Source organism: Carassius auratus, chromosome 21 (genome assembly GCF_003368295.1).
Source record: "Carassius auratus strain Wakin chromosome 21, ASM336829v1, whole genome shotgun sequence".
NCBI lineage: Eukaryota > Metazoa > Chordata > Actinopteri > Cypriniformes > Cyprinidae > Carassius > Carassius auratus.
Window position 1 is genome coordinate 1,690,230 of NC_039263.1, and position 13,410 is coordinate 1,703,639.

The 13,410-nt window shown below is 38.4% G+C and overlaps 1 protein-coding gene across 3 annotated transcripts in view; it reads left to right on the forward strand.

The window, feature by feature from the left end:
* LOC113038185 (CREB3 regulatory factor-like) overlaps positions 1–12,881 on the forward strand; it is a 29,074-nt gene extending 16,193 nt beyond the window's left edge. For 2 of the 3 annotated variants that reach the window (XM_026195435.1, XM_026195436.1), the window contains exons 4-9: positions 5,561–6,749; positions 8,337–8,531; positions 9,490–9,679; positions 9,909–9,982; positions 10,156–10,278; positions 11,018–12,881. In XM_026195435.1, the coding sequence (XP_026051220.1) occupies positions 5,561–6,749; positions 8,337–8,531; positions 9,490–9,679; positions 9,909–9,982; positions 10,156–10,278; positions 11,018–11,136 (1,890 nt within the window). In that variant the 3' untranslated portion in view covers positions 11,137–12,881. Of the gene's footprint in view, positions 1–5,282; positions 5,400–5,560; positions 6,750–8,336; positions 8,532–9,489; positions 9,680–9,908; positions 9,983–10,155; positions 10,279–11,017 lie in introns of those variants that run through there. The other variant, XM_026195437.1, reaches the window with a different exon arrangement.
* Positions 12,882–13,410: the final 529 nt, after the last annotated feature.

A 13,410-nucleotide genomic window follows, 5' to 3' on the forward strand; every position in this document is an offset into this window, starting at 1 on the left:
AACTCCTCCACGGCTGTCCCTTCCAGAGGAGGTTCCTTCACGGCTGACCCCTCCACAGCTCGCCCTTCCAGAGCTGCCCCTCCACTGCAAACCCTTCCATGTCTCTCTCTTCCAGAGCAGGTCCCTCTATGGCTGACCACTCCACGGCTGGCCCCTCCAGAGCAGGTACCTTCATGGCTGACCCCTCCAGAGCAGGTCCTTCAATGTCTGACCCCTCCACAGCTTGCCTTTCCAGAGCAGGTTCCTTCACAGCTGACCTCTCTACGGCTCGCCCTTCCAGAGCAGGTCCCTCTACGGCTCGCCCTTCCAGAGCAGGTCCCTCTACGGCTCGCCTTTCCAGAGCGTGTCCCTCTATGGCTGACCACTCCACGGCTGACCCCTCCAGAGCAGGTACCTTCATGGCTGACCCCTCCAGAGCAGGTCCTTCCATGGCTGACCCCTCCACAGCTTGCCTTTCCAGAGCAGGTTCCTTCACAGCTGACCTCTCCACAGCTCGCAGGTTCCTTCACAGCTGACCTCTCCACGGCTCGCCCTTCCAGAGCAGGTCCCTCTACGGCTTGCCCTTCCAGAGCAGGTCCCTCCACGGCTCGCCCTTCCAGAGCGTGTCCCTCCACGGCTCGCCCTTCCAGAGCAGGTCCCTCCACGGCTCGCCCTTCCAGAGCGTGTCCCTCCACGGCTTGCCCTTCCAGAGCAGGTCCATCCACGGCTCGCCCTTCCAGAGCAGGTCCCACCACGGCTCGCCCTTCCAGAGCAGGTCCCACCACGGCTCGCCCTTCCAGAGCAGGTCCCTCTACGGCTCGCCCTTCCAGAGCAGGTCCCTCCACGCTCGCCCTTCCAGAGCGTGTCCCTCCACGGCTCGCCCTTCCAGAGCAGGTCCATCCACGGCTCGCCCTTCCAGAGCAGGTCCCCCCACGACTCGCCCCTCCAGAGCAAGTCCCTCCATGGCTGACACCTCCAGAGCAGGTCCCTCCACGGCTGACCCCATGGAGAAAAAAAGATGCCGAAGATGCCTCCCAAGGGATGTAAAGACCACTTTTGTTTTCAAGAAATGTGAAAATTCCATTTGCAAAAGTCACTGGATTCTAATCTGTGACCTCTGTTACAATCCATAGAGCAGTTATCTACTGTACAGTTTATAGTTAGCATGTATTATATTATTTATAATATTTAATATATAATTATAAATATAGTATTATAAAACAATATTGTATATAGTTAGTATAGTAGTTTCCTTTTTTACTTTTACAAAAAATAAATGTTCATTTAAAATTGTTTACATAAAGTGTTTAAATTGAATTAATTGAATTTTTCTGTTGCATTTCAATTCTGAATAAAAAAAAAATGGTAAAAAAATGCTTCCTTGTTTTCTCTATTTGTAACACAATGGTTAGTTTGATTGTAATCATTATACAAAAACCAACACTTCGACTCTTATTTTTAACAAAAAATCGCAAACTTGATAAGAAATAGACTTTGAGATTGTTTAAATGTATGTTTTACTCTTACACCTAATAAAAATGTTGAATCAGTTGTTTAAAAACAACTAGGCAATTCACAAGCTGCTCGATAGAGAGCTATACAGGCACCAAGTTACACATGCCATTACAGTAAACTCTTTTTTTTATTTTTTTTTTTTATAACCAGATTGTGTTTATCTGCCTTCCAAAATCGGGGGTTGAATGGCTGAGTCTCTATTTTAACCTGAAATACTGCATTAATAATAATATATTTGGGAAAACATTTATTTAAAAAAACAACAACTTTATTTTCAATTGCAAAAAACTGCACATATATTCATTATTACCACATAACCCTTTCAAAATGCAAAAGAAAAAATATTATTAAACAAAAATGAATTAGAATGGTTTTATTGAAAAAAAATAAGAGGTTACATTACAGGTTTCCGGAAACTTTTGACCGTTAAGAGCACAAGTGTGACTCCAAAATGAGGAGCACCAGAGAGTTAAAGGGTTAGTTCACCCAAAAATCAAAATTATGTCACTAATGACTCCCCCTTATGTTGTTCCAAACCTGTGAGACATCTGTTCATCTTTTGAACACAGTTTGAGATATTTTTAATTAGTCCGAGAGCTTTCTGTCCCTCCATAGAAACTGTGTGTATGGTATACTGTCCATGTCCAGAAAGGTAAGAAAAACATCATCAAAGTAGTCCATGTGACATCAGAGGGTAAGTTAGAGTTTTTTTGAAACATCGAAAATACATTTTGGTCAAAAAATAGCTAAAACTACGAATTTATTCAGCATTGTATTCTCTTCTGGGTCTGTTGTGAGATCGTTCAAAACACTGCAGTTTAGTGATATCCGGTTCGCGAACGAATCATTCGATGTAACCGGATCTTCTTGAACCAGTTCACCAAATCGAACTGAAACATTTGAAACTGTTCGCGTCTCCAATATGTATTAATCCGCATATGACTTAAGCTGTTAACTTTTTTAATGTGGCTGACACTCTCTCTGAGTTAAAATAAAGCATTATCCCGGAGTAATTCATTTACTCAAACAGTACACTGACTGAACTGCTGTGAAGAGAGAACTGAAGATGAACACCGAGTCGAGCCAGATAACATACAAAAGATTGATTCGTTCACGAGTCAAGAACCAGTAGCATCGGTTTTCGGATCGCCAGTAGTTTTTTCGGACAGTTCAAATAACCGGTTTAAGAAAACGGTTCACCGGTTCATTTGCGCTCGACGTAATGACGTCATTGGCGATGATTGCCCTTCATTCAAACCTTCGGTTAACCTGGGCTCAGTTCAGAATCAATCACCAGAAAAAACAGTTTGGTTCAGACATGTTGGGTGTCATTCTGCTTAACACTGAATCACACAACACATGCGCAGTATCATCAGTTCATCGGTTCTCGAATCGGACGCGTCCAAAAGAAATGGTTCTTGACTCGAGAACGAGTCAATCGTTCATTCGTTATCTGGCTCGGCTCTGTGTTCATCTTCAGTTCTCACAACAGTTCAGTCAGTGTACTGTTTGAGTACATGAATAACTCCGGCATATTGGTTTATTTTAACTCAGAGTGAGTGTCAGCCACATTAAAAAAAGTTAACATCTTAAGTCATTTGTGGATTAATGCGTATTGGAGACGCAAACTGTTTCAAACGATTCAGTTCAGATCGGTTACATCGAATGATTCGTTTGCAAACCAGATATCATACACTGCAGTGTTTTGAACGATCTCACAACAGACACGGAAGAGAAGACAATGCTAAATAAAGTCATAGTTTTTGCTATTTTTGGACCAAAATGTATTTTCGATGCTTCAACAAATTCTAACTGACCCTCTGATGTCACATGGACTACTTCGATTATGTTATTCTTACCTTTCTGGACATGGACAGTAGACCGTACACACAGTTTCAATGGAGGGACTGAAAGAAAAATATTTTAAGAAATCTAAAATATCTTAAACTGTGTTCCAAAGATGAACGGAGGTCTTACGGGTTTGGAACGACATGAGGGTGAGTCATTAATGACATAATTTAGATTTTTGGGTAAACTAACCCTTAAAGTAAAGGGTATTGTATTAATAAGTAACACATTTTCTTGTCTTTTTTTGTATTTGCAATCAATATGGTCTGTGGCTAGTAACACTTTATTTCTTTGTTCAAATCTGTTAACTGTTATACGATTAAAACTGATCTCGAAAAACTGAGCAACCAAATTGCTACATTAAACTTGTAAAATATTAACATGGTCGCAGAGCCATGCACTTAATGCCTCATCTGCGGTCATTCTTCAATAAAGTTCATTAGTTAATGTGTTAATTACATTATTTAACATTTAGAATTAACAATATTTCCACAACATTTATTAATTTTAGTTCATGCTAATTTCAGCATTTACTTATGGATTATTAAAATCATAAGTTATGTTTGTAAACATCAATGCACTGTGAACTAATATGAACAATGAATGACTCTATTTTTATTAACATTACCAAAGATTTATACATTTTTATAAATATGTTTTTAATATGTTCATTCATATTAGTTAATACAATAATGTTAACAAATGACATCTTATTGTAAAATGTTACCATTGATATTTATTCATCATATTGTTGAACATGACAGTACTCTCTCTCTTGTTATTTCATAGGAGCTTCAAAGAAGACGGAGAAAGCCAGAGTCTTGTGCCCTGCGTTTATCAGTATCCTTATGTTCGTTGGGTGAAAAAGAAAACTCAATAAACAAAGTAAAAAAAAAATGATATGACTGATATCTTTTTTCCCCCCAAGGTTTCTATAGATATCACGATATATCGACATCGTGAATTCTTATGGCCACAATAACCGTGATATGAGAAATCTAATATCTTCCACAAATGGACAAGCAGTCATTAAACCAGGCTTCATATTGTACTTGTCAAGTAAAAGTTACTAACCTCATAAATATGAAAATAAGAACATTACCACAGGGCTTACAAATAAGCAGTGTAAAATCTTGAAAACTGACAACTCAGAACTAAAGGGTAAGTTCTCCCAAAAATTAAACTTAGCCCATGATTTAGTCACCCTTAAGTCATCCTAGGTGTATATGGCTTTCTTCTTTCAGACAAATCCCGTCAGAGTTGTATTAAAAAATGGCTTTGCTATTCCAAGCTTTAGAATGGCACTCGGTGGGTGTTACAGTTCATCAGTCCAAAAGTAGTGATATTAAACGAATACATCCATAGTAAAAAACACGCCTCACACAGCTCCAGGGGTGGGTTAATGGAGGCCTTCTGAAGCAAATCCATGCATTGCTTTAATAAAAATGTACATATTTACAAATTTATAAACATTTTTCTGTCCTTTCCTGTAACTGTCGTACATGCGTTCATTCCGGGCGGAAAGACGTAGGACGTATGGGCATTTGCACAGGTGAGAAGTGACAAATGCAGAAACAGAGAGGAGAGAACGAAACAAAACACTTGGCTCAAATTAGAAGTACAAAATGAGGATTTGTAGAGAAAAATGTCAGATGATTTTGATATAAGCCAAAAGGAGGTTTTTCTTTGCTCTTGTAAACAAATATTGGTTTTGGTGAGTCTAGCGTATTTTCACCGGCACATGCGCTACGCATATGTCCTATGTCATCTGCCCAGAACAGCTTCTGTGTACAACAGTTAGAGCAAGCTACAGAAAAGTGGTTATAACATTTTAAATACGGATATGTTCTTACAAGAACGCATCGATTTGCCACAGGTGGTCTTATTCATGTTTTACTATGGATGGATGCACTTGATTTCACTTCTTTTGGACTGAAGAACTGTAACACCCGCTGAGTGCCATTCTAAGGATTGGAAGATCAAAGACATTTTGTTATATAACTCTGACTGGATTCGTTTGAAAGAAGAAAGTCATATATACCTAGGATGTCTTGAAGGTATGTAAATCATGGGCTAATTTTCATTTTTTGGGTGAACTAACCCTTTAATTACAAACTCAAGGTAAAGTTTAGACCATGTAAAAGTTGGAATGCGATTACGCAGGGTTATGTTAATGACAATTGCTACAAAGTTGAGTTATATTTTTGAATGTTTGCAGGATCGTGACATGACTTGTCGCCAGAGCCCTAGAGGAGATATTTTCACAGTCGGAGACTGCAAAGACTTAGACAGCATGGATCATCTACCTGAGCTAGCAGACAACGACCCTGCTTATAGCTCAAACTTTGAGCAGTGGGACACATACTGGGAGGACTTGACGAAATACACTCGCCTCACCAGTTGTGATATCTGGGGCACAAAGGAAGTTGATTTCTTGGGCCTTGATGACTTTTCTAGCCCTTACCAGGATGAGGAGGTGATAAGCCGGACGCCGACGCTGGCCCAGCTCAACAGTGAGGACTCGCAGCCAGTTTGTGACACTCTTTACCATCCGGATTTGCTGGTGGGTCAAAAGCAGCTTTTGTTTCCACCTCCCACCATGGCCAAAAAGACCAACAAACTCAGCAGCTCTGCAAACAGCGCCTCATCTAGTCGCAACCTTCTGCCAGACTTTCCTGAGGGATCCCAGAAAGCTACCTGGCCTGTTGCCTCCAGCACTGACACAATGGCCAAGGCCCAGCTTCAAGGCCCTAGCAAAGCCTCTCCCGCACTTCTGGACAACATGGATTATGTGCGCAAAGCCAGGGTACGCATCAGCTTACCACGAAAGCCTATAGTAGAGAGCTCCACCCAGATTAGCATTTCTGCCTCTCCCCTTATCCAGGAGCATGAGTCATCAGCTTCGCAGATCAGCGAGGATCCAGCCGTCGTTGTTGCAAACACGGCATCCTCCATTAGCTGCGAAAAGAGAGTGGAGACACCTAAACGTGAGGTACCGACTTGTCCTGGTGCAGAAATAGGGACCCTGAAGACCGTGCCACACACACTGCACTTCCCTGCAACTGCCGAAAGTGAAACCTTGCTCACCGTGAATGCCCTTGGATCCGACGCGTCTGCCGCTGACAAAAAGGAGGAAGAGCACAACTACTCTTTATTTTTAACCAGGGCCAGGCTGGCAGGGGAGGCGACTGCTGACATGGAAGAGGAGGAAGAAGAGGAGGAAGAAGGCGAAGAAGAGGAAGAAGAGGAGGAGGGATTGGATCTAGATGATGAAGACCATGATGAAGGGTTTGGCAGTGAACATGAGCTCTCGGAGAATGAAGAGGAAGATGAGGAGGAGGAGGACGACGATGAGGACTATGAGGGTGACAAAGACGACTACGTTAGTGATGCATTCTCAGAGCCAGGTGGGAAACTATGTTTTAGTTGATTCTGTTGTAGCCAGATGCATTGATAATGATACTTATATCGATACATGCTGCGCTGTATATTCAGACTTTCAGAGGTCCAAAATTCATTGCCACCAAGTGAGTGCACAGTACATTTAGCACAAATGGGCCTTCTACTGAGTGAGCAGGAAGAGAGAATATGTAACATTAATTCTTCTAGAATGTCATTGCTCTACAGTAGCATTGGGAAATCCAGTTCATTTTAGGGATTTGGAAAGTGCATTGTAAGGTTGTGTGCAAATAATCAAGGGGAAGTGAAAGTAACAGGCAATCTTATTCAATACTTTGTTATATAAAATAAGACATAAATGACAATCAGTGTGATTGTGATGCCAGCCAAAAAAAAAAAAAAAAAAATCTATCTATCTTTTTATTTTTGGGAGTGGCATTATGGAGCTAATAATTTTAGAGATTTTAGACAATGGGAACCAGAAACTTGGTTACCTTCATTCTTTCCTTTAAAGGGATGGTTCATCCAGAAATGAAAATAAATCCATTAAAGATTGTAATGCATACAGATTGTGTGATTTAATCCAAATCTTTTGAACAGACAGGATCACTTTATAAAATGAACCGATTTAATTTAGGCTTTTTTTCAGATATGAACACTGATCAACTCGCATACATAGAGCACATCGAAAATGATCATTTTAACCGTAATTGCTCGTTGGTTTTTGTGTTTCCTTTGACAATATTTGATGTCTATGGAATGTCCTCATTTAGATAGCAAAGTAAACATAGTTATTTATTTATTAAATTACATTATGAATATTTTACTTTTGTAAAAAAAAGACTAGTGCATATGATAAATTGCAGCAGTTTGCGATTTCAGGTTTGAATTTGTCAAATAGTGCAGACCTAGTGAAGCCAGTTAAGATGACAGAACACATTTAGATAGGGATCTTTGAAGTATGATAATTTGTGTCAAACTGTAAGCATGTCCTCCTCCACCCATCCTGTTGGAAACTGAAGAGACCCACATTTCCATCTGTTAAAAACAAGAATTGGAAATGCCACTCAATGGACATTTTTTTTTTCTCTTGCAATTTTTTGTTAGCTAGTCGGCATAAATGAAGCCTGAAATGAAAAACTGCTTTTTTTTAAGTTGATCTAAAGGACATGGAAGTGTTGCAAAAGTTGTTGGTAAACAATGCAACATTTTACTTATTGCGTTATGCTGCTATAATCTGCTGTATATCTGTTTAAGTTAATATTTGATGAAAATAATAATCATCAGTCTAACTGCACTGTACTTCAAAATTATAATGTTACTCAAATACTAGTATACATAACAGTAAATACCAAAACAGAAGTATCGGAACTCATATTTAGTACTGTTTTTGCATCTCTAATGAAAACTCCCCTAATTTGAAACTGTGACGCTGCTAATATCTTGAATGAGCCCTTGAGACTTGTTATGGTTGAACTGAGAATCATGATTGTGCACTTATGAGATCATAATGGTTAAGTTTGTTTTAATGCAGGATAGGAATAGATCATTGTCCATTTCTTTCTTCACTCATTACTATCCTATCTTTTCAACAGGATGTGACATTGACATGGCTGATGATGTCAAAGGCCTGACGGCTGGAATTTCCAGAAAGAGGGGAAAGCGTCGATACTTCTGGGAGTACAGCGAGCAGCTCATCCCATCTAAACAGGAGCGCATGCTGAAACCATCCGAATGGGACAGAGACACGCTTCCCAGCAACATGTACCAAAAGAATGGCTTGCACCATGGTGAGACATTCACTGTCCATTATATAAAATCTGTGAACAAAGAAGGGGCTGTTCAGTTTATGTTACAGATAATTACAGCGGATCGCTTTTATGAAATTTAGAAAATTCATAGGGAGAGAAGTAGGTTTTCCTAACTATTTATTAAAGACATTAAAGATCTTTTAAAATCTTCCTTTAAGCCTGATAATACAAACTCGATTCCAAAACAGTTGGGACACTGTACAAATTGTGAAAAAAAAAAACAGAATGCAACGATTAGTTTCAAATTTCACTATTATATTCAGAATACAACATAGATGACATATCAAATGTTTAAACTGAATAAATGTATAATTTTAAGGGAAAAATAAGTTGATTTTCAATTTCATGGCATCAACACATCTCAAAAAAGTTGGGACAAGGCCACGTTTACCACTGTGTGACATCCCCTCTTCTTTTTATAACAATCTGCAAACGTCTGGGGAATGAGGAGACAAGTTGCTCAAGTTTAGGAATAGGAATGGTGTTTCATTCTAGTCTAATACAGGTGCTGGTCATATAATTAGAATATCATCAAAAAGTTTATTTATTTCACTAACTCCATTAAAACATTTGATATGTTATCTATATTATTATCTATTTGTTATATATATATTTATATCATTTATAGTGTTCCTGTAGCTCAACTGGTAGAGCACTGCGCTAGCAAGCAAGCGCAAGATTGGGGGTTCGATTCCCCGGGAACACATGAAATGTAAAAATTGATAGACAGAATGCACTGTAAGTCGCTTTGGATAAAAGCGTCTGCTAAATGCATAAATTTTATAAAATTGTTATTTTATTTTAATTTATATTCTTTTGTGAATAAAATATAAGTTTATGAGATTTGTAAATTATTCCATTCCTTTTTTACTCACAATTTGTACAACTTTTCAGAATCGGGTTCTTATTAACATGAATGTTTGTCTGAATTGTTTAGGAAAATACACACTGAAGAAGTCGCGGCGGACGGATGTGGAAGATCTTACTCCAAATCCTCGAAAGCTGCTTCAGATTGGCAATGAACTCCGGAAACTCAATAAAGTCATTAGTGACCTGACGCCGGTTAGTGAGTTACCCTTAACCGCTCGGCCTCGGTCTCGTAAGGAGAAAAACAAACTTGCATCCAGGTAAAGCCATATTGCTTATTACTTGAACTACTACTGCTTTCATTTTTATTAAAGCTCCCATCCCAGCGTTTTCCCTTAAAGTCCTATAAAGTAGTACCTTTACAGTTAGCCTAGTTAAGCTACATTGTGTGCTGTTATGGATTTAAAATGCTGAAATACAGCACACCAAAATGTATTTTTTAGCAAAATACTCTTCTTGATTCTTCGTTGTGTTTTTTGTCTTCCTTAGGGCCTGCAGGCTGAAAAAAAAAGCGCAGTATGAAGCCAACAAAGTCAAGTTATGGGGCCTTGGAACTGAATATGGTACATTGTTTAGATATGGAAATTAAATATGAAAAGAAGTGCTTGATATTGTGTATTGGAGAATGTCTCTATCTTGACCAGACAGAGTGTACTTTTGAAAGATAGTGCATAACCAAGCAGATTTGCCAAATATGCAGAGAATGAGACAAAGATATGAATATCTTCTTTTTCAGATCGTTTGCTGTTTGTGATCAATGCAATCAAAGAAGAGATTGTCAGCAGAGTACAGGATATCTCACATGACAAAGGAAAAAGCATGACAGAGAAGCTGGATAAACTCATTGAGGATACCATAGGTAAGAAATTTTTCTACATTGCATTATTATTAATACTTGTAAATGTGCTTTTAGAATTAACACTGCAAATGCTAATTATGTGTAATCTTATACAAGCAAGTTTCTCCTCAAAAAGCTGAGTTGCAAGAAATCTACTTGCTTTATAAGCGTGATCAAGCTATCCTTGTGTTCTTGTGTCTTCAAGAATTTAAAGAGCCTTTTCATTGTTTTGCTCCGTGCTGTGACCTCTGTTGTATTGAAACTGTTTTCTGAATACATTTTTGTTAGCACATCACAATCAGCACATCACCACATGACATGACCTCATCCTACTGTTATATAAGCTACGAAAACAACTTTAAAAGAACATAAGATGATATTTTTTTCAACATGTTGGAAGCTCATGATCTCAGCAAGGTTTCCCCAAAAGATTGGGAAGTAAACAGCCCAGTAATCTTGTATATCCATTTAAAGGGCTAGTTCACCCCAAAATAAAAATTATTTAATTTATTTATTATTTCTATAAACAAAAACGTATTTAGGATGCGATTAATCGTGATTATAATTATGTGACCGCACTAAAATATATACATGAAATATTTTCAAAATATATATATGTGCATTTACATTAAAAATATACACAGTACACAAACATATATTATGTAAACAAAAACTTTTACTTTGCGATGTGATTAATCCTGATTAACCATTTGACACCATAAATATGGCTTTCTTAAAACGCTCTGTTTTGTTTATACAGTGCAGCCACCAGTGGCCGGCCAGACTTCAGACTTTGTGAATCAGATCCTGGAGAACACTGGGAAAGGAGATCCCACCGGAGGGCTGGTGGGGTTGCGTGTTCCCACGTCGAAGGTGTAGAGTCATGCCGACTGGCGAAGCCATCCACGCCATTCTTGTCCCACACTGTAACGGCCCGACACTCTGCATGCCCATTTCACTTGGAGACGCATCCTCACATTTAAAGTGAATACATGCATACGATACCGCTTGTCCGTGCATACGTATGTGTATATTCACCTTGTGCGCACCAATGGAAATGCAACTAGTAGTTAACCTTTGCACTCAGTAGTCCATTTCCTACCATGTGTGCATGTGGCTGGTGGTATTGTTTAACAGGCCGCCATTTTGCAAATATTAAAAGCCAATATACGAGATACCTCCAACAAATGAGAAAAAGAGAGAGAACATAGCTAAATGAGCACCAGTTCTTGCTGTAGCAATTTTTTCTCTTGCGTCCAGCTAAATCTGTCAGATGCCCATTGAGAGTTTTGGGAAGCAGAGGCACACTCTGCAGAGAAACTACGAAGGCATTAGTTCCTTTGATTTGGCAGTCAAAAAGGTGTAAATGCAGACTTTGCAAGTTTTTGAACATGGCGTGTACGATTTGACCCTTGTTAGGCCTACTTTATACACTTATTAAGTGTCCGGGGGAATTCCTGTTTGAAGCAATTGTTGTGATGATCAATTGAGATGCAACAACTACAACAAGGCAAACGCGAAGGAATACAAATACTGATATTTAACACAAAGTTACTGATGTTTGGTGTATATATGTAGAACAGGGATGTTTCAAGAGAGTAGCATGTGAGGAAGCGGGCCTCAGACGCCCTTTCCCACAGATCTGCGATCGTCTCAGGTTGGTAAGAGAGAAAGAGAGTGTGTGAGTTTTTTTTTTCCTTCTTCTTTCTTTGACTTGAGCATATGGTCAGTTAAATCCCTTATTGTAAATATGCAGATTGATTGATTATTATCCACTGGTGAAATCTTTTCCTTTCTACGCCTTTGATGTTGTTTTGCAAATTCTCAGCGAAAGAGGCTTAAAAAGCTGAATCCCAGATTGGGTTTTGTTTATATTTGTACTTTATACAAGTAAGATTCATTGTGCCTTGTAATCGTGGAGTTGAGGAAAAATAAAACTCGATAGAGAGCGCAAATGGACCATTTTGCAGAAATACTCTGAATGTACATAGGAACGTGGAGAATATAGATATATGCCACAGAGTCTGTGCTTTGTATCATAAGATGGCTCTGGCCAATTTTTTGGGGTACTTCGGGGGGTGGGCCGTGTCGTAATATAAGAAATATTCAAATATAAAAAAAAAAATATATATATGATATTTGCACACTATATTTTGATTGTTTTGTTTTTTGTACCAAAGACACATGCAACTTAAAAATGGCAACTAGCCAGTCTAAGTAAGGTTTTGCACAGCTTAGCTAACACCGTATTGAATGTAGGAAAAATGGTAGGGTCAGGGATTTCTAATGAACTGTGAAATTTGCTTGGGTCCAAATCTTTGCAGAAAGAAGCGTTCATTTGCATCCTCGTAAAATTTTGTACTGTTCCTTTTGTTCTCATAAATATTTCTACCACCATTTGGTTTCCCCCGATGGAAGTTTTGTCGCGTATTTAAAAGAAGAGCTATAAATTTAATGGAGATGCTTCTATTTTGCCCATAGAAGATATTATCACGAAACCAAAAGGTTTACTATTCTTTCTATAGTTGTAGAGGAGAGTGCATATACAAAAATGATACATGTCATTGTCTTGTTTAGAGTTTGAATACGCATTAATCTGTGCATACATTAAAGATGCTACCTTCTGAAATACGATGTTAATCATTAATGTTAATGAAACATTTCTATGCTTGTCTTCTTACTATTGTTGAAAGAAAAAATTAATTGCGTATATATTTTTGTAGAGATTGCCTTTATATTTCCTTTCTGTGCTATCCACAGATCTCTCTTTTGAAAGCACTTATCTTGCTAAAGGAAATCAGATGATCCTTTGCAAACCGTTTAACGATAGATTGTTGGTCAATATCTTAATTTAAAATTGCATTTAACACAATCTTATGTATACCTTATCTATACTTAATTGACTGTAACAATCTTACAATAAAAGCCCAGGTAATTTTTAACCCCAGTATCAAAAGAAGAAAAAAATTATAAATTATATTTTGCATAAAGTGAAGCCTATAAAAAAAATGCACTTTACACTCAAATTCTCAATACCATAGTTCAAACAATTAAAAACCGCATTACCGTGATGTATGCTTACAATTGTACTTTACGATTACGTTAAGTAAAATGAGAATTACTTCAATGAGAATTGAAGAGGAAAGGTGCTTA